Genomic DNA, 22123 nt, shown 5'->3' on the forward strand with positions numbered 1-22123 from the left:
TTAGTGACATTAAATTTCATCTGCCACAAATCTGCCCAAGCCTGTATGCTGTCCAAGCCCCTCTGTATTGATTCAACGGATTCCAGATTATCTGCCAACCCACCTATCTTGGTATCATCTGCAAATTCAAACAGTTTGTTACTTATATTCCTATCCAAATCATTTATATATATTAAAAATAGGAACAGCCCTAGCACTGACCCCTGTGGAACACCACTCTTAACATCGGCCAATTCTGATAAGGTTCCTCGCACCATCACCTTCTGCTTCCTGTGTCTGAGCCAATTTTGCACCCATCTACACACAACACCCTGAACTCCCACTTCTTTTAGTTTGATGCCCATTCTTTGCTGTGGCACCTTATCAAATGCTTTCTGAAAGTCAAGATAAGTAATTTGGATCATATGCTTTTGTTGCTTCCTCATAGAATTCCAGCATGTTATAAAACATGACTGCACTCTTCTGAACACATGCTCACTGTTCAGTAAAACAATTGTTCTTGCCATATGTTGCTCAATCTTATCCTTAATAATTTCTTCCATCAGTTCACCTTTGATACACATTAAGCTTACTGGCCTATAGTTGCTTGGATCTGCCCAGTCACCTTTTTTATATAACAGGATAATATTTGCCATTTTCCATTCCTTCCAAATTCCCCCACTGTGTAGTGACTTCGTAGCAGTAGTAGTTGTGGGAGAAGCAGTACTTCTCCCTCTACAATTTCCCAATCCCTCAGTACCTCTTAGTAGTCCCTTTTACCACTGGGAGGTTATCTACTGAGAAAAATTTAGAGCATCTGCTATTTCGCTGTCTGTATTTTTTAATTCCACTTTACTATTCCTAATGCACTTCACCATGTCCTTGATTGAATATTTACTACTGAAATACTGAAAGAATCTCTTCGGGTCATATTTTGCCTTATCTGCTATAATCCTCACTAACTGCCTTTTAGCTTCCCTAATATCCTTCTTAATGGTTGCCCTCATGTTCTCATACACGCTACGCTAGTCATATGGGGGGTTATTAGAATTATATGCTTTATACAGCTGTTTTTTCCTGTGGAACTTCTATTTCAACTCTTTGTTAACCCACTGACATGTTTTTTTTTTAATTTCCTACTAATTCTAAATTGAGGTATATATTTGTCTTGCATTATATGTAAAACATTTTTAAACCTGTTCCACTGCTCCTCGACTGTCTCTAAAAAAGCTCATCCCAGTCCATTTTCCTTAGACTTTGCCACATCTGCTCAAAATTTTGCCTCTTTGCATCTTCGCTCTTCAAAAACACTGAGAATTGTATTATATTATGGTCACTTGACTCTAGTGCTTCAATGACCTCTACACCCTCAGTTCTATCCTGATTATCATAAAATACTAAATCTAGACAGTCTTCCCCCATCTTTGATGCTTTAACATACTCTGCTAAAAAACAGTTACTTCTAAAAACTCCTGCTCTTGTGCTCCACTATTTGCAAGATTATCCTAGTTAATATTCTGGTAGTTAAAGGCCCCCATGACTACAATATCCCCCTATAAAGCTGCTTTTTAATATTACTAAAAAGATGTGTATTGAAATGATTGTTTGTTTTGGGAGGTATATAACACACTCTTAAAATAAGGCCTCTGTCCCTAATGCTTTCCAGATGATGCCAGATGTCCTCACTAAGATGGGCTCATCATTCAACTGAATAGGACATGCTTTTAAATTCTGTTTGACATAAACAGCAAACCACCTCCCTTTCTGTTCTGTCTATGCTTCCTATAAAATATGTAGCCCTCTACATTATATTTATCCCCATCTTTGTTATTTAGGCAGGTTTCTGTTATTACTATAATATCATAAATATGCTCCGCTACATACAACTTCAACTCACTTGTTTTATTTTTGATACTTCTAGCATTAAGGCAAGTTATCTTTAATGTGTTAGGCAATTTACTTTTGCAAATGCTAGGTTAGAATTTACATTACTATGCATTTTTATTTTGACACTACTGTATGTTCCTTCATATGCAGATCTAAACCTGGCCTGTCCTAAACTCCCTGCCCCCCCCATACCCTAGTCTGGACTGATGTCATGCTCTTGCTTAAAACACCCTGAGGATTATGTGCAAAATAGAATAGATAAACAAACAGAACATTAATTTAAAAAGAAACACTCTTAACACTCGGTTGCTCATGTAGTCCCGAAAGAGGCACATTGCCTGCATTGTAAGGGTTCGTCAGTTATGGCACTATGGTCATGTGGCACGTTTCCTTGAGGGTGATCCAGCTCACAGGATCCTAATTTTTGAGGACCCAAGGGACTGGACCAGGCCAAGGGGACGCCCACATAACACCTGGCTGTGGCAGGTAGATGGTCATTTCCCCTTGACTGGACCACATGTCTGCCTGGGCAGTTGCTAACCAGGATCCCAAGCTATTTTGTCGTGTTGTAGGTACAGCAATTTGCTGTACCAGTGCATGCTACCAGCCTGACCTGACTTTTAACAAGCAATGCAAACTTCAGACATTGTTGAAACAAAGTGTTATATATTTTTAGCAAGACGCAAAAAAACACAGTATACAATCAGATGAATTCTGTTATTCTCTTAGCTTATTTATACATCTTAGTTGGCCTTAAACTGTGGTGGAAAACTAAATGACTGCAGTATACTACCAACTTAAATTTTCTGTCTCTACCATGAGTTTTACATACTATATACATTGAATCCTTATGGTGTCTTTAAATATTACATAATTTAGAATCTTTCAAAGCCTGTCATTGCTTTTATAAAGGAAAGGGTTTATACTCACAAATCGTTTGTAATTTTTAGAGGAACTGGTGCCTGCCAGAGAAAAAAAAACTAGTAAGTAAAAATTACACTTTTCATAGCATCTCTCCGCACCTCTTATAAAGCCAAGCAAGCAACAGACATCAAAACATGAATTTTTATTCTTCTTCTTTCAGCTGCTCCCATTAGGCGTTGTCACAGCAGATCATCTTCTTCCATATTTTCCTGTCCCCTGCATCTTGCTCTGTTACACCCACCAACTGCATGTCCTCTCACCACAGCCATAAACCTCCTCTTATCCCTTCCTCTTTTCCTATAAAATAACTACTCTGCTGCCCTGAAGGCCAGCCTACACAGTCTTAAAGTCATGTCAGTCTGATGGAGTGACTTGACTTCTTGCCCACCTCTCTAACAAACTTTTTTCTTTTCTCAAATCTCATATCTGTTTTTTTACCATTCAAGCCACATACAACCAAAAATTCTCTGGCTCAACTAGCCTTCAGTCTCTAAACTCAACCATCTGCAGTGAATATGTTTTTCAGGTTAAATACTCCAGGGTACCTCATTTGAAGAGCAACACAATCCCATTTTTAAAGTCTGGGTCCATGTGCAACCACCTTGGTGGTCTGGGGATTAAGACTGCCTGTTTCCAGTGTTCCTAAGCCTTAAAAATGACAACATGGTCCCACCTTTCCTGGCTTGGAACTATTCGCTGCCCATATTACTCAAACTGTTCTGGATTCCTTCCAGCTCTCCATAGTTTATGGGAAGGACATTTGCTAACTTACTTAATGAAATTTGCTCTTTGTATAGTTCTAAGAGTGTTATGTACATAGAAGAAGATTCTCTCAGAATCTACTGGAAAAATAAAATATCTGAGTTGATAAATTGGAATCAAAATTGTCTCTGAGGTGAAGGTATTATTTTTTTGGATAGAACAATGGATAAGGATTGTGACAAATTGAAATGCATTGCTCTCCTCATGACACAATGAGGAGATGAGTGAAAACATAAAGTGACTCAAATTCTTGAGTTGCTTCCACAGAATATTCCTCTTTTTATTATTATATAAAATGAACTCAATTTTGTTTCACAGAGTCAAGGTATAATTAAAATCATTAGGTTCAAAGACATCTGTTTCTGTTGTTTTACACACATATTATCTTATCAAATCACAGATAGTTAATTTCAAATGTCTGGAATTTAAAGTGATCAGTTTAATATTTAATAATAAGTTAGTCTCTTGCCCATTCAAATACACACAGTGTATTAGCTGGGCCTTTGGCACAAAGAAGATGAGTTGTAGAGTCCATGTTGGAATCCTCTGTAGTAAAATTTCCTTTCTTTATTATAATACCAATGAATTCCTATATGATGAATGGTTGCCAAATTATTTCAACAAATTTTCAATTATTTAAAACATCTTTCCAAAAGTAGCTTTTTTTTATTTGATGTTAATGAAAAACATTGAGAATTAAGAAAAAAATACCTGACAAAATTATTCCTATTGAAACTCATTATAATTGCTTTTCATAAAAGAAGAAGTTTATTCTAAATAGACATTTAAAAATCATGAAACATCTTCTTTCGGCTGCTCCCGTTAGGGGTCACCACAGCGGATCATCTTCTTCCATATCTTTCTGTCCTCTGCATCTTGTTCTGTTACACCCATCACCTGCATGTCCTCTGTCACCACATCCATAAACCTTCGCTTAGGCCTTCCTCTTTTCCTCCTCCCTGACAGCTCTATCCTTAGCATCCTTCTCCCAATATACTCAGCATCTCTCCTCTGCACATATCCAAACCCACGCAATCTCACCTCTCTGACTTTGTCTCCCAACCGTCCAACTTGAGCTGACCCTCTAATGTACTCATTTCTAATCCTGTCCATCCTCGTCACACCCAGTGCAAATCTTAGCATCTTTAACTCTGCCACCTCCAGCTCTGTCTCCTGCTTTCTGGTCAGTGCCACTGTCTCCAACCCATATAACATAGCTGGTCTCACTACAGTCCTGTAGAACTTCCCTTTAACTCTTGCTGATACCCGTCTGTCACAAATCACTCCTGACACTCTTCTCCACCCATTCCACCCTGCCTGCACTCTCTTTTTCACCTCTCTTCCACAATCCCAATTACTCTGTACTGTATTTAAACTCCTCCACCTTCACCAACTCTCCTCCCTGTATCCTCACCATTCCACTGACCTCCCTCTCATTTACACACATGTATTCTGTCTTGTTCCTACTGACCTTCTTTCCTGTCCTCCCTAGAGCATCTCTCCACCTCTCCAGGGCCTCCTCAACTTGCTCCCTACTATCGCTACAGATCACAGCGTCATCAGCAAACATCATAGTCCACGGGGACTCCTGTTCTAATTTTGTCTGTCAACCTGTCCATCACCACTGCAAATAAGAAAGGGCTCAGAGCCGATCCCTGATGTAATCCCACCTCCAACTTGAATGCATCCATCACTCCTACTGCAGACTTCACCACTGTCACACTTCCCTCGTACATATCCTGTACAACTCTTATGTACTTCTCTGCCACTCCTGGCTTCCTCATACAATACCACAGCTCCTCTCAAGGCATCCTGTTATATGCTTTCTCCAGGTCCACAAAGATGCAATGCAACTCCTTCTGGCCTTTTCTATATTTCTCCATCAACACCCTCAGAGCAAACATCGCAACTGTGGTGCTCTTTCTGGGCATGATCTAATCACCACCTCACTTCTTAACATAGCTTCCACTACTCTTTCCCATAACTTCATGCTGTGGCTCATCAATTTTATTCCCCTGTAGTTACTGCAGTCCTGCACATCCCCCTTATTCTTAAATATCGGCACCAGTACACTTCTTATCCACTCCTCAGGCATCCTCTCACTTTCCAAGATTCCATTAAACAATCTGGTTAAAAACTCCCCTGCCATCTCTCCTATACACCTCCATGCTTCCACAGGTATGTCATCTGGACCAACAGCTTTCATTCACTTTTCATTCTACATCCTCTTCATAGCTGTCCTTATTTCCTCCTTGCTAATCTGTTGCACTTCCTGGTTCACTATCTCTACATCATCCAACCTCTTCTTTCTCTCATTCTCTTCATTCATCAGCCTTCTCAAAGTACTCTTTCCATCTGCTCAACACACTCTCCTCACTTGTGAGTATGTTTCCATCTTTATCCTTTATTACCCTAACCTGCTGCACATCTTTCCCAGCTCGGTCCCTCTGTCTAGCCAATCAGTACAGGTCCTTTTCTCCCTCCTTAGTGTCCAACGTCTCATACAACTCATCATATGCCTTTTCTTTAGCCTTCGCCACCTCTCGCCTTGCGCCATATCTCCTTGTACTCTTGTCTACTTTCTGCATCTCTCTAACTATCCCACTTCTTCTTTGCCATCCTCTTCCTCTGTATACTCTACTGTATTTCCTCATTCCACCACCAGGTTTCCTTTTCCTCCTTCCAGATGTCACGCCAAGCACCCTTCTTGCTGTCACCCTTACTACATCTGCTGTAGTTTCCCAGCTGTCTGGTAACTCTTCACTGCCACCCAGTGCCTGTCTCACCTCATTCCTAAACTCAACCTTACAGTCTTCCTTTTTCAACTTCCACCATTTGATCCTTGGCTCTGCCCTCACTCTCTTCCTCTTCTTGATCTCCAATGTCATCCGACAGACCACCATCCTATGCTGCTTAACTACACTTTCCCCTGCCACCACTTTTCAGTCTTCAATCTCCTTCAGATCAACTCTTCTACATAGAATGTAATCTACCTGTGTGCATCTTCCTCCACTCTTGTACGTAACCCTATGTTCATCCCTCTTCTTAAAATATGTATTCACCACAGCCATGTCCACCCTTTTGGCAAATTCCACTATCCTCTGACCTTCTTCATTCCTCTCCTTGACACCATACCTGCCCATCACCTCCTCGTCTCCACTGTTCCCTTCACCAACATGCCCATTGAAATTCGCTCCAATTACCACTTTCTGTCCCTTGGGTACACTGTTCATCACTTCATCCAACTCACTCTAAAAATCTTCTTTCTCACCCATGGCACACCCAACTTACGGTGCATATGCACTAACAACATTCATCATCACACCTCCAATTTCCAGCTTCATAATCATTACTCTGCCTGACACTCTTTTCACCTCCAAAACACTCTTGACATACTGTTCCTTCAGAATAACTCCTACCCCATTTCTCCTCCCATCCACACCATGATAGAACAATTTGACTCCACCTCCAATCCATCTGGCCTTACTCCCCTTCCATTTAGTCTCTTGCACACACAATATATCAACCTTCCTTCTCTCCATCATATCTGCTAACTCTCTCCCCTTACCAGTAATACTGCCAACATTCAAAGTAACTACCCTCAGTTCCACTTTCTTTACTTTCCTCCTCTCCTCCTGCCTCCGGACACGTCCCCCCCTCTTCTTCTCCTTCTTCTTCTTCAGCCAACAGTAGCCCAATTTCCGCCAGCACCCTGTTGGCTAACAGTACTGGTGGCGGATTAAAAATCATGAAACATACTGTTTTTAAATTACGCCTGTTCATTTATTTTTTCAGTATTTTAAGCCTGATAGCTATATAGCATACAAATGTGTATCCAAGTAAAATTTATTGTCGAGTATTTGAACATTAGGAAGCTGTTATTTTATATTATGAATACAATACAATTTATTTTTGTATATCCCAAAATCACACAAGGAGTGCCGCAATGGGCTTTAACAGGCCCTGCCTTTTGATAGCCCCCCAGCCTGACTCTCTAAGAAGACAAGGAAAAATTCCCCAAAAATCCTTGTAGGGGAAAAAAATGGAAGAAACTTTGAGAAAGGCAGTTCAAAGAGAGACCCCTTTCCAGGTGGGTTGGGCCTGCAGTGGGTGTCAAAGAGAAGGGGGTCAAAACAATACAATACACAGAACAGAACACAAGTAATCCCCAATACAATATAATAGTGCGATAAAAATATTACAAGTACAGAGCAGAATTCAACAGTTGATGATATTACATAATGCAATTTGGAACTGTTCAGTCTGTTCAGTGAAATTTTTTCAGAAAGTCAATGATCAAAGACCCTGTGCTATAAATTATTTTTAATAAGCGATCCCATTTCTGACGCCACTGGTATTAACGTGTGGGTGCATGCAAGTGACATCTTTGCTAAACACGGCCTGTAAAACAGTAAAAAAACGTCCTCCTACTGTCACATGGTTTCCATCATTGTTCAGTGTGATAAAGGCAATGTAGAGGCAAAATGTGGGCATTAGAAATAAAAATGAGTATGCACAATTATATAACTAATATGCAAAACACAGGCAAAAAATTACTAATCCAAAAGAAAGTAAATGATTTGGCATGATTCATTGGTTCTAAAAAGGTCACAAAGTAGTTGTCAATAAAATGATTTAAAATGTGTCTAATAATATTCTGTAATAAGTTTAGTTTAAAAATTAAGGCTGATTTGTTTTGGGCAGGAATGGTGGCATTTTGTTGGCTTACAACCTCATTATTTTAAGAAAATGTACAACCTCATTATAAAAAATTTTGGTACAGTATGTAAAATGCAAATAATAACAAAAAGCAATGATTTGTAATTTTTTAACCATATTTTATTGAAAACAGCAGATATATAATGTTTTATCTCATAATACGAATTTTGTAAAGCTCGTTCCAGTTTTGATGCCTGCAGTGCATTGCACAAAACTTACATCTATTTATGTCTGGAACTTTCTCCAGGTAAATAAGTGATCAGGTAACAGGTGATGTTGCCATGATTGGGTACAAAAAGAGCATCCTGTCATTTACAGGCAAGGATGGGTCAAAGTTCACCACTTTGTGCAAAAACTGCAAATAGCTCAGTTATATTCTCAACATATTGTATGATTACAAGGAATTCAGGGACTTCACTATCTTTAGCCCATAACATCATTAAAACATTCAGAGAAAAAAGTATCTTTTGGTTATAAGATTTTTTTGTGTCACATAGATAGTTTATATTAGGTATTGTTCAGTTCTCAGCATTGCCTGTATTTCAATTTGGATTTTTTTTTGCACATTTCATTTGAATCAGATTAAAGTAACATTTTTTGACAATATAATGCTGTTGGGATTACGACAGGGGAAAATTGCTTTGTAAAATATTCATTTTCAGAAGAAGATAAGAAGGTTCTAGAAGGTGCTAATGTGCTAATAATATAATTAAGAAAACTAAAAGCAGAAATTGAATTAAATTTATCCATCTATCCATGCATCCATCTTTAAGTCTGCCTTTTCCACTGTAGGGTTGTGGGGAGCTAAAGTCAATACTAGCAGCATCATGCGCAAGACTTGAACTAACCCTGATGTGGACGGCAGTCTATTTTAGGTCATTCAAATCTATCACACAAATCAATGAGATTTGGTGGAAACTGAACCACCTGGTGAATAACCACCAAGAAAAATGAAGAGAGGTCCATTTAACTGTTGGGCAGCAGTTCTTAACCACAGCACCACCGAGCCACATTTCAATTGAATTCAATGTTTTCTTATGCTGAGCAGTGGATAGCTTTACAGCTCTGCACACGTTTGTCTATTGAAAGTAATTGCAATTTTAATAAACTACTGATAAAATCAAAAAAGAACTTGCAACAGTATTTAACCCGTCCGTGATCTGCCAGATCTCACCACATAACATTCACAAACATTTTGTTTACATTTTGCTGCACAAATCAGATTTGTTAACACTAACCTGCTTCCATTGAAATACGTGAAATAGGTGCCACTGACTCGCATCTAACAACTGCAACTCTTCACAAATACAGTCACAGCTGACCCTCTAAAAATGATCACCTAGAGTGCCACGTGCTGGTGGCAATAACTGTATCTATTTAAGTGGTTTACACCTTTATACAGGGCAGTAGAGTGTTGTACCGTGTTAGCCATAGATTGTAACACCTTGCCTGATGAAGGCTTGCATTTGTAATCCAGTTATTTAGTTAGCCAATAAAAGGTGTCATTTCACCCTACTTTCACCTTTATACAGGTAAACGTGAGACAGCGTAAAGATCATTCAAGGGAACATGTCCAAGCTTTTGGGATCAAGGGCCTCTCCAGACTGATCGTGACCCAATTTACTTCTCTTGATCAGAAACAAACTAGCCTGCCTGTTTGAGTCCTGCCACAAGTATTCAAAAATACTCAACAAAAACACAAAAGTGTCATTTAAACTGGCTCACTCTGTCAAGCATTAACCAACTTTATAACCCCTCTAGTGCGTGAGATGACAGATATTTGTGGTCTCAGAGAAATCACCATCAACATGGGTTGTAGAGAAGGGCCTCCTGCTTTTGATGGGGTGTGTGCTCATGAGTATCAAAAAGTGATTTTAGGCTGCCATAGCTAGCAGCAGGTGGGAGTAAAGCAAGGGGACTTCTGGGTGAACGATAGCCATGTCTATACTGAGTCATTGTCAGGTCTGTGCTGCATACATTTTATCAATAAAACATTGTTACACATTTACAAACTTACATGCTTGCTTTATAGTGGCTCTGATTACGCAAGATAAAAGTGAAAGTCAAAACAATTTATTGTTGACATGTTGTAAATATTCATAAATAGCACCTTTCAGCTTTTTTATAACAATATGTGTTGAAGAAAAACCGTTTTCCTTCATTTTAAAAGACCTGAGTGTACATTTTTTATCCTTTTTAAAGTGCAATGATAAACGAAAACATGGCCCAGTGGTTTGTGCTACCACTTGATCTGTCCAAATCTTAGCTGATCTGATCTGTACAGATCCTCAAGGGTGTGTGTGTGTGTGCATGTGTGTGAGTTTTACGTGGACACTCTGGCTTCCTTCTGCAGGTTAGGTTGATTGGCCCAATGAGAGTGTGACCGGAGATGGCCTCGCTTCACATACTGATGGGATTGGCTCCAGCACCCCCACAATCCTCTGTTATAATAGAAATAAGAAATGGTTTGAGGTGAACACAGAAAAATAACAGTGGCTTCCAATACTCTGATTAGAGAGTGTGTGCATGTTTGTGTTGGGGGGGTATACTGATATGTTATAAGGAATATTATAAGGAATAAGGGCTGTTCGGTCCCTGTACGATTGGTGCCAGAGCTTCGTCCGCATTGCCGGCAGTAAGTCGAACCCGTTTCCAGTGAGAGTTGGACTCTGCCAGGGCTGCCGTTTGTCACCGATTCTGTTCATAACTTTTATGGACAGAATTTCCAGGCGCAGCCAGGGCATTGAGGGGGTCCGGTTTGGTGGACTCAGGATTGGGTCACTGCTTTTTGCAGATGATGTTGTCCTGTTTGCTTCATCAGGCCGTGATCGTGGATCGGTTCGCAGCCGAGTGTGAAGTGGCTGGGATGGGAATCAGCACCTCCAAATCCGAGACCATGGTCCTCAGCCAGAAAAGGGTGGAGTGCCCTCTCAGGGTTGGTAGCGAGATCCTGCTCCAAGTGGAGGAGTTCAAATATCTCGGGGTCTTGTTCACAAGTGAGGGAAGAATGGAGCGTGAGATCGACAGGCGGATCGGTGCGGCATCTGCAGTAATGCGGGCTCTGCACCAGTCTGTCGTGGTGAAAAAGGAGCTGAGCCGCAAGGCGATCTATGTTCCTACCCTCACCTATGGTCATGGGCTATGGGTAGTGACCGAAAGAACGAGATCGCGAATACAAGCGGCTGAAATGAGTTTCCCCCGCAGGGTGTCTGGGCTCTCCCTTAAAGATAGGGTGAGAAGCTCAGTCATCCGGGAGGGGCTCAAAGTAGAGCCGCTGCTCCTCCGCATCGAGAGGAGTCAGATGAGGTGGCTCGGGCATCTGATCAGGATGCCTCCTGGACGCCTCCTTAGTGAGGTGTTCCGGTCACCTCCAACCGGGAGGAGGCTCCGGGGAAGACCCAGGACACGCTGGAGGGACTATGTCTCCCGGCTGGCCTGGGAACGCCTCGGGATTCTCCCAGAAGAGCTAGAAGAAGTGGCCGGGGAGAGGGAAGTCTGGGCATCTCTGCTCAAGCTGCTGCCCCCGCGACCCGACCTCGGATAAGCGGAAGAGGATGGATGGATGGACACCTTGCTAAAGGAAACAAAACTGAGATCTGTTTTTTTTTTCCAATAGCCCTCAGCGTTTTGAATGAAGATGACTATTTCTAGATGTCAATATTCTGAACTGCACAGTATTGTCCTTTCTATCATGTGCAATACATGCCAGGATTAATGAACATATAGTATGCTATGTGTTACATATGCTTAATATTAAAGTGCTTTCAAAGATGATAGGGAATTGGTGCCTTCATCATTTTGAAATATTCTGGTTGCAAATTACAAATACATTGCTTTCGGTGTAATACTAATTTGACTTTCATTGTCAGGTATGTATATTCCCAGCTGTGATGAAGATGGTTATTACAGAAAGCTACAGTGTGACCAGAGTAAAGGCGAATGCTGGTGTGTCGATCAGCACGGTGGTGAACTGGCAGGATCCCGTATCCATGGCAACCCTGACTGTGGTAAGATGTTTTCAACTGAACAATATGGGTGCATCACCAGATTTGGGTTTGTATGGAAATCAGAATGGTCCATGTGTGTGCTTCTGTAGGGTTTTGCTTTTGATCACATTTTGAACAGCCAGTTCAGAGCAGTCGCCTCATTGCTGAAGGACTGGCAAGCAAAACAGTTGGCATACCTTGAATGGTGAGCCATGGCAGCCATTACTCTGACTGGTTCACCTCAAAACACAATCGAGAAAGAGAAATTGCTCTCTAATAAAAATACAGTATCTCCATTAGCTTTGAATTGATTAGAAAGGCTGTCGAGTGCAACAACTAACTGTGGTTGATATTTACTAAATCTTTTTTATGTAATAAAATAATGATAACTCCATCAGCTTCAAAGTGTTCAGTAAAACTTGACTTATACAAGTAAGATTAATTTGGATCGTCTTGCACAGAAGTTGTGGGTTCAACAAAGACCTTTCAATTATTAAGCACATCTATCTAAAAATATCTTCTTTTTGTTTGAAAAAAACGGAGTAATTATAAAAATGGCCTGCTAGAATTGTTCCTATTGAAACTCTTCTTAATTCTTACAGCACTTTACTGCTTTTCAAAAAAAGGGAAGTTTATCCTAAATAGATATTTAAAAATCATGTTCTTAAATTTCACCAGTTCATTTATTTTTTAGCAGATATCAACAAAGCATACAAATTTGTGTCCAAGTAAAATTTATCGTCATGTGATTGGACATTAGGAGTATGGTATTTTATTTTATGAATACTAAAGTGAAACCTGAAAGTGCTTAGAAAATCAATGATCAAAGACCCTGGGCTATAAATCATTTTTAATAAGCAATCCCATTTCTGACGCCACGGGTATTAACGTGTGGGCACATCTACAGTAGATGACATGTTCTTCACCTCCTGTAAAAAAGTAAGAACGTCGTCCTACTGTCACATGGTTTCCGTCACTTTTCAGTGTGACAAATGCAGAGGCAAAATGTGGGCATTAGAAATAAAGATGAGTATGTGCAATTATATAACTAATACGCAAAACACAGGCAAAGAATTTAAATCGAAAAAAGAGTAAATGAGAAAACCATCTTTGGCCTGCTTCACTGGTTCTGAAAAGGTCACAAAATAGCTGTGAATGAAATGATTTAAAAGGTGTCTGATAATAGAGGTTACTGTAAAATAGATTATAAAAATAAAGGCTAACTCGTTTTGGGCGGGCATGGTGGCATTTTTTTGCCTTACAACACCATGATTTTAAGAAAATGTACAACATCATTAACAAAAATGTCTGGACAGCAAATAAATGCAAACAAAAACAGAAAGCAGTGATTTGTGAATGATTTTTATCCATATTTAATTGAAAACAGCACAAGGACAAGATATCTTGTATATAAACGCGTGGAAGTGTGTGTGTCTGCCCGTCCCGTGCCTCCACCTGCGAGGATACACAAGCAAGGCCAAACAAAACCTCCAAAGAAAGAGTCACTCACTTAGCCGCTAATAAAGAAGCGAGACAAGCACATTGGCAAAACGAAGCCTCCGAAGAAAGAGTCATTCGCTTAGCCGTTAATACAGAAGTGAGGTGAGCACTCAGCAATCGAAACCTCAGAAGAAAGCGTCACTCGTTCAGCCGCTAATACAGGTGCGAGGCAAGCACATCAGCAAATCAAAACCTCTGAAGAAAGACAAAGTCGCCCAATGCGAGCATGTCAGCAAAACGAAACCTCCTAGGAGAGAGATGCCCAGAGTAGCTCCTTTTAATTACCTGACATCTCTAAATTTCAATTTTTTTTGACGATTTCGATAGTTTCTAGGATCCCAGGCTTTTTACAGCACGGGTTTACACAGCTATACTGTATAATGTTTTACCTCATAAAATGAATTTGGTAAATATAAGCTAGTTCCAGTTTTGATGCCTGCAGTACATTCCTCAAAAGCCTGTTTTGGAACTTTCTCCAGATAAGTAAGTGATCACGTAACAGGTGATGCTGCCATGACTGGGTATAAAAGGAGCATCCTGTCATTTACAGGCAAGGATGGGTCAAAGTTCACCACTTTGTGCTAAACTGAGCAAATAGCTGAACAGTTTAGAAGCAACATTTCTCAACATATGATTGCAAAGATTTTTTGGGATTTCACCCTCTTCGGTTCATAACATCATTAAAAGATTCAGAGAGTTCAGGGAAATCTGTGTACATAAAGGGCAGGCTTGCAATCTACTACTGAAAGGCTATGATATTCAGTCCCTAAGATGGCACTGATTATAAAAACAACATTCTTCTGTAATGAATATAAACACATAGGCTCAGGAGTACTTTTGAAAAACTGCTGTCAGTAAACACAGCTTGTCACAACACCTACAAAGCAAAGCTAAAACTATACTATGCAAAGTGAAAGCCATACATCATTCCACATCTGTGACTTCTTTGGGCTAAAGCTCATCTGAGATGGACTGGAAATGTGTACTGTGGTCTGACGAGTCCACCTTTCAACTTGTTTTTGGAGATAATGGATACCATGGTCTATCATCATTCTTGTGGTACCAAAGGTTGGCTTCTGTCATGGTATGAGGGTATGTTAGTGCCCATGTGTGTCCAGCCGGGGGCGCTCACTCCCTGGGAATGAGTTTGTCACTGATTTTGATGTGTTACTTAATCCAAATCTATATAGATAAACCGTAAAAGGCGATACTTCTCCCTAGTGGTAAGAAATCACGTAGGAGAAATAACTTAGCTTTGTTTGATGTAGGCTTACATTGCAAATTTACAACTCCAATCAAACTCTTGATACCCGATCTTGGAGGGGAAGCCCAAGAATTGTAGACCAAATTCGGCATTTGAGAAAACATTTGGAGAAACAGGCAGTGGCAGCGTCATCCATCAGTCTGGCTTGAGCTTCAAAGGACTGGGCATTGTCAGAGCGTTTTTATGCACCTACTGCCTACACCATGACATGGTAAATAAGTACATCCGTGAATGCCCCATTAATGCCAAAGGGTACATATGCATTTTGCAGCAACATATGCCGCCATCTAGACAACATCTCTTTCAGAAACATCCTTGCTAATTTCATCAAGACAATGCCAAGCCACATTGGAGCATGTGGTTACTAGACTGGCATGCCTTTCTCTCCTATCTGCTATTGAAAACATGTGGCACATTATGAAGCGCAAAGTATGCCAATGGAGACCCAGGACTGTTAAGTAACTGAAGTCTTATATCAAGCATGAATGGAGAAAAAATACCATTTTCAACATTACAACATTTAGTGCCTTGAGATCATAATGATTACTGAATGTTATTAAAAGAAAATCTGATGTACCACAGTGGAAAAAACACTCCTGTCTCAACCTTTTTGGAACATGTTGCAGGCATCACATTTAGAATGAGTGTTTATTTACTAAAGTAAATAAGTCTGATTAGTTTAAACTTTACATATCTTGTCTTTGTACTGTTTTTAATTAAACACGGTTAAAAAGCATTTATAAATCTCTGGTTTCTGTTTTTGAATTGCATTTTACATCCTACCCCAAAGTTTTTGTTTCTGTGCATGCTCTAACTTTGCCTACAAAGGTCTCTACTAAAATGTGTTGGTTGGTTGAATGGCATCTCTAAATTGAGAGATTGAATGTGCTAACAGCGGACTTGTGTCCTATCCAAGGTTAACCAGGATGTACCTAATTCTCCCAGTCTCCCCAACCCCATGACCTTAAACTGAAATAAGTGGGGTTAGAAAACGAAACAAATGATAGATGGGTCTCTTCTCCCTGTAACCTCCGCTAGATGTGCATGCTAAGTTCACTGGTGACTCCAAATCTGCCATGTATAGATGTATCCCTGAGTATACTTTATGATATGGTAGCATTCCATGCAGAGTTGATTTCATTTGGCTAATGATGGTGGGACAGGCTCATCTCCAAGCAAAACTGTAATAAAAAAAAAGGATGATTCATTACTGTAGTGTGGCCTTTTGCCCATTTTATTCACTCTAAAGCTGTATAAATATTATGCAATCTGATACAACATGGAGACCTGTTCAAATTGTTATCCAGACCCACAGTGAGACCCCAAACAAGATATTGAACCCCCCATTTTACTTGCTAGAAATATAGACAGCATCTGTTTGTGCAGTGCTTGGGATGGCAGTTGTTGTACCACATAGAAAAAGGACATTAATTTAAGCATACAGTCCGTATTTTTTGTATTTGAATTACTTCTACACAATCATGGTGTACATTAATTTGCCACATGAAATTGTGTTCTAAAGTGAAGCATTTTTTATAAAAGAAAAAAATGTCTTGTCTTTGCACAATGTTTTAATTTTCAATTTTAATTCTATTTTTAATTTAATTTTAATTTTTTTATTTGCACTTCATGTTGTTACACCGTGGACCCTCAGCTTCGCACTTTCGTCTATCTGTATACTTGTGTATAGTTGAGATGACAATAAAGATCGCTTTGACTTGACATACATAGCCTGCTCATGTTTTTTATAATGGTGGTAAAGGGTATCGAGATGCCAACATGAGAAAATGCATTCAGACTTACCGGATACGTCTTTGGTTGTGGTTGTGTCCAAGCTTTCTCCCACAACACCCACTGCAAGCAAAAAAAAAAATACTACCAAAAATCTGTGATAAAATGTAGTACTTCCAGTTTAGTTTAGTTGTCACAAGCGCGCCTCAGAAATATGAAAGGCTCGTTTTCTTAATTTGAACACGTTGCCGCTTCCAAGTGGACGTATTTGGTAAGTTGTAGAGCCTTCATTTTCACATTGGTGCCTTGGTTACCTTAAGTTCCTTTATAAACACAAGTGCAGGCTGGGCAATTTTTTAAATTTATAAAGAGTGCTTCACTTTAGAATGGAATTTTTACAATATTTTTTATCTTTAGCAGTCAGTTCAAAACACTATGATCAATGAGTTTTTATTACATTGTTTTATGAATTTCAGACTAAGAATTATGGATCATTTCCGCATTTGTGTCCTGTTCTCTTGTAGATGATCTGGTTGGATACTCTGGGGATTTTGGAAGTGGAGTGGGATGGGAAGATGAAGAGGAGAAGGAGGTAGAAGAGAATGCTGAAGAGGCGGAAGAGGAGGAGGGTGAAGCAGGAGAAGCGGATGATGGGGGCTACATATGGTAGAACAATGTTACTGTCTGCAGTAGAGTGTTGGTGGCCATGTTGGGAGAGCAGCTCTAGCTCTTGCAGGAAGGATCACAGGTAAACATTAAATAAGGGCAGGCTCTTAACCACATACAGTACAGCATTGACTCTGAAGAAGATCAGACTTTGTCTTAATATGTCTATAACTTGCAAATTATTATTGTAGTGCATACAATGAAATTCCAGCGAGATGATTTCCCACCCCAAATTAGAAAATTCACCCTTTTTTCTTGGTTATCACCTGGAAGCTTCCATGTCTTTTTCAAAAATAATCCACACACCCATGACATTTGTCAAACATTGTGTCAACTACAGGTATAGGAGACATGTCGTGTGTTAGGAGTTCCCTGTGGAAGGTAGTTACAGGAGCAACATATAAAGTCTTGCGAAATATAATTTGTGTTTGTCAAACATTTGTGCTTTGCTGCTGGCTGCTTTATCTTCTCCAGTAAAATACGTATATATTTGGTTGTTGTCACCATGACAGGTGAACCAGTTTTCTTTTTTTTACTTGACCTGTTACAGACTAACATGCCTCAAAGGGATAAGTGCTGCTGACCGCCAGTTCATAGGGTATAAAAAAAGGAAGCAAAAAGCTAAATGTGCCAGCTGATAGAATTCCAAGTGGCCTTTTGTGGGCAGGCAGAGAAAGAAAAAACTGTCTGCCAGAGAGATGTCTGTCATGTCATCAAGCATGTCTCGTGTGGCTTATTAATTATGCAGGGATGCCACTGTATGCCGCATTTCTTTCAGAAACCAGAGAGTTGAACTTGTGAATAAATCTATTTAGAAAGACCAAATCACCAGTTCAACAGCAATGAAGCTGCCTGGTCAACAGGAATGCCCGTTCTTTGGCCAACTTTGAATCATTTGATCTAACATGACAAACCAGCTTGTTGATTCTGCTTTTTTGTTCCTTACCCTGCCTGTTAACTCGCATCAAGCCAAAATACATCAAAGACTTTAGAAAATGAAATCATAATGTCAGGAATTGGAGCCTAGGACAAGCCAAAGTCACAATGTCCTAATTCATGCTTTTCTAAAATCATGTCACAATAGCTTTTGAGGGAACCCCAGGGTTTAAAAAAAAATTTCATACTAAGCATATTGCAGTCGTTCACCCATGCAGACTTCTCAAGTTTACATTTCATTATTTAACACAAATGCTTCACCACGCAGATTGAGGTGAGCCCCTACCCATAACGACACCCCCTCAAATCAGTTTTGTATCCCCCATTCATTGCATCAATTCCTAGCTCAAAGTAAATCTCCATAATCTCTGTTATCAATTAATTTATGAATCAATAATTTGTAGGAAAGAAGAGTTCTCCGGTAAGCTATTTTCTCATAATTACTACATTAATACTCATTTTATTATGAACCTTTCATTTGCTCACAGTTTTGAGAAATTCATGATAAGAATTTTAAAACTATTGCTCTCCAGGATCTGGACTGCAAACGGCTTTGGTCCTAAAAACACAGCCTTGTGTAGTTCATTCATTTAAACAATACATGGCTGCACAGCTAAGCACTGAAGCGGACAATTATAATCTGACAAGGAGAAAGTATAATAAAGCCAAATTGTAAAAATTGTGCCAGAATTTACAATTGAGCAGCACGGTGATGCCATGACTCTGCTCTGAACACCAACTTTAGCCTCCTTGAGCTCACTTGACTAATTCACTTGGTTTTCCACTTGATGGCTGGCCTGGTCAGTGTAAGGTTTTCGGTTTGGTTGAGGAATACACTGAATTGTGAGCGCAGGTACGTTAGCGTCGTTGCAAACCTGAGCAGTGCAGGGATGTTCTTTAACCACAGCAGGATGAGGGTCTCGTTTTCCTGCAAGGATGATCAGTACACGTTTGTAGATTTATGTCCATGCATGTGTGACACCAATCTTTCACACTCTATGAGGAAGATAATCAGACAGCAGTACTTATACCCTAGTAAATAAAATAAGAAAATAACACACCTCCTGAAGGCTACTAAAGATACCAAATATACTTACCACAGTGCCTACCCTAAGCTTACTTCCTTTTCTTCTGGCTTTGTCTGGTCGGGAATAATCGATAACCAGGACTGGTGCAAGTAACCTTGTAAAAATGCCAAGGCTGTTTGAATTCCACCTCTTTAGGTCTGTAAGTAATGTAACAGCTCGACGTACTTACTTACTTACTTGGAAACATTATACCTGGGTGCCACCACTAATGGGGAACTGGTAGAAGTAACTACATCCGAAGACCATATTCAGTGGGATTTAGAATTATTATTGCCATTCCTTTTAATGCTTTCTATAGCTAAGGGAAACAATAAGGAATTCTTTCAATTTTGCACGTACGTAGCCATAAAATAGTAAGCAATGCATTCATAGAAACAAATTTCCAGTGTCGATAGAAGAAAAAGTTACAATTCAATTCTTGTAAGTTCCAGGAAATAAATAACATCTCTTGTCAAAAATGTAAAGGTCTTCAAAACTGTTATTTTTCTACAACAATGTCTTCAGATGGGGCAGAGCAGTCAAAGGAAGTGAATAATATCCATTGTGCCACATGGTAATAGTGTGACAAAGAGACCAGACAAAATTCTAAAAACAATTAAAGCGCAAATGTGGTGTTTCTGTGTTGTGTTTGCAAAATGTATGTGTTAATGAAAAAAAAAACAAAAACTGGCACTCAGCCCACCCACAAACATGGCATTTTTAGACATATTTGTTGTGCATTGCATCTAATATGAATCCCCCTCACACAAAAAAAAAAGTATGATTTTTCCGAAGAGTCCTGATTAAGACACAATGCATCTTTATAAGAGAGAAAAAGCTTGACTCCCAACATGGCACCTTTTTATATCGATACAAAAGTTATTTGTATTAACCCTTTTGAGAAAATGGCATACTCCTAGGGTAGGATTCTAACATTTCAACCAAACTCTGTGGTACTCATCTACACAGGATGTGCGCCCAGCGTGCTCTGATGTTTATATAGAAACTATTTCAGAAATCACATCACTTTTTTTCTAATGCTTTGCACTCTGGTGTCTGGAAACTCTATAACCACGTACCCTTTTTTGGCATCTCCTGCAGATCCTTTCATTTTCTAGGACTCCTAAAGTGTGTAAGGTGCATGAATTTGAATACCTGGCATCTACTCTTAAAGAAATGTTAAGTTAGTTTAGCATATTGAGAATGTCAAAACGCTCCCAGGTCACCTAAAATAAATATTCCTGCAGGCAAATTTGTTTTTGCAAGGCAAGTGTTTGTTTCCACAGATTAAGAAAAAAAACAGTGCAGCGCTACTGAGACATGTCTCCTTGTAAAAGCAGCGGCACAGGATGTCGAATGTCGAGCCCCAGCTTGAGTGCTTAAGGGCTGCAGTATCTCCAGGTTTCCTCTTCTGCTTTTAATCTCCCATTTGCTGCCACTTGAGCAGGTTCAGTCATATTTATAAGAGTGTGACTTGAGTAAGTCTAGGTGACAGAATGAAAGATTTGGCGCTGAACAACTGAGAAGATAAATGATGTTAACTAAGGGACCGTAGGTAAAAGGAAAGAAAAACCTGGACGAGGCGGCGGTCCTTGACAACTTGCACTAAAGAGCTGTGATTGAGACTAGAAAGTAAACGATGTCAAAAAGGCAACGAGCACTCCAGACCTCACTAGAAAGTGTATGTGTGGTTTGTTTCAAAACAGGGTTCCTCGTATGGTCGTCCATAGTTTTAACTCAAAATGCACCGAAACATGCAGATGTGAAGTGTACATAATTGACATAACACCACAGTATCATGAGCTTAACTTACACGATGCATAATCTTTGTGATTATTCTTCTTAGAAATTGGATTTTGCTCTTCTTTTACTTTGCTTGAGCTATCTCTGTACAAAGAATTGTATTCAATGCTGAAGCGCTTTGTGTCACTGTGGTGAAACATTTCTGCCGGGCCTAGGTATGCCGCAGGAACAACTTTGGTGTTTTCCCACATCTGCTGATCCAACGGTGCTGTTGTATTCAGATATATTTAGTATTACGGAAAAACAACACCAGTTAGCATAATCGATCCAGATTTATTTTCATTGTCACAACGCAATGCGTCATCCTTATAATAAACAGATCTTTCTGATTTAACTTTCTTAAAAGGTTATACTTTAAAATGTGCCACTACAAATACTGTCCTCATTATCCTACTTGAACTAATTTTTATGATTAATATGATTAGTAACGAGAATAATATGTATGTTACTTGAGGTTTTGTGTATACTTGAACTTCATTATGAATATGTTTTTCTCCTCATTTAATTGTAATCATTTTGTTTATGCCTGCCACAGAACATGGTATATAATCTAGGTTGTTTCTAGAAGTGCATGTTAGTGAAATGTATGTAGTTTTACATGTTTTCAGCACTTTAACATTAAATGGCAATTTGCCTGAGGCCTCTTGCATTAATATTACACTGTCAACACCCTGCTGGCCGAACTGAAGAGAAAAAAACTACCGATAATGGCACTGTACTTTCTAAAGATTCATTTCTGGTAAGCCGCATTTCTGTTTTTTATGTTTGTAAAATGATAATATAAAAATGTTATTCCATCCATGGTGGTAAATGTGCAATCAGTAAATTCAATTTTTATTAAAGGTTTATTCATTTAAACTTTACTTTTATTGTTGACACTTTTTTTATTTCATATTGGA

At 39.4% G+C, this 22123-nt stretch overlaps 1 protein-coding gene across 1 annotated transcript in view; it reads left to right on the forward strand.

The window, feature by feature from the left end:
* spock2 (SPARC (osteonectin), cwcv and kazal like domains proteoglycan 2) overlaps positions 1–22087 on the forward strand; it is a 288070-nt gene extending 265983 nt beyond the window's left edge. Inside the window, exons 9-10 of the mRNA XM_051922933.1 lie at positions 12141–12278; positions 17277–22087. Coding sequence (XP_051778893.1) covers positions 12141–12278; positions 17277–17422 — 284 coding nt within the window. The 3' untranslated portion in view covers positions 17423–22087. The remainder of the gene's footprint in view (positions 1–12140; positions 12279–17276) is intronic.
* Positions 22088–22123: the final 36 nt, after the last annotated feature.

This window comes from Erpetoichthys calabaricus, chromosome 2 (assembly GCF_900747795.2).
Source record: "Erpetoichthys calabaricus chromosome 2, fErpCal1.3, whole genome shotgun sequence".
In the NCBI taxonomy this organism is placed as follows: domain Eukaryota; kingdom Metazoa; phylum Chordata; class Cladistia; order Polypteriformes; family Polypteridae; genus Erpetoichthys; species Erpetoichthys calabaricus.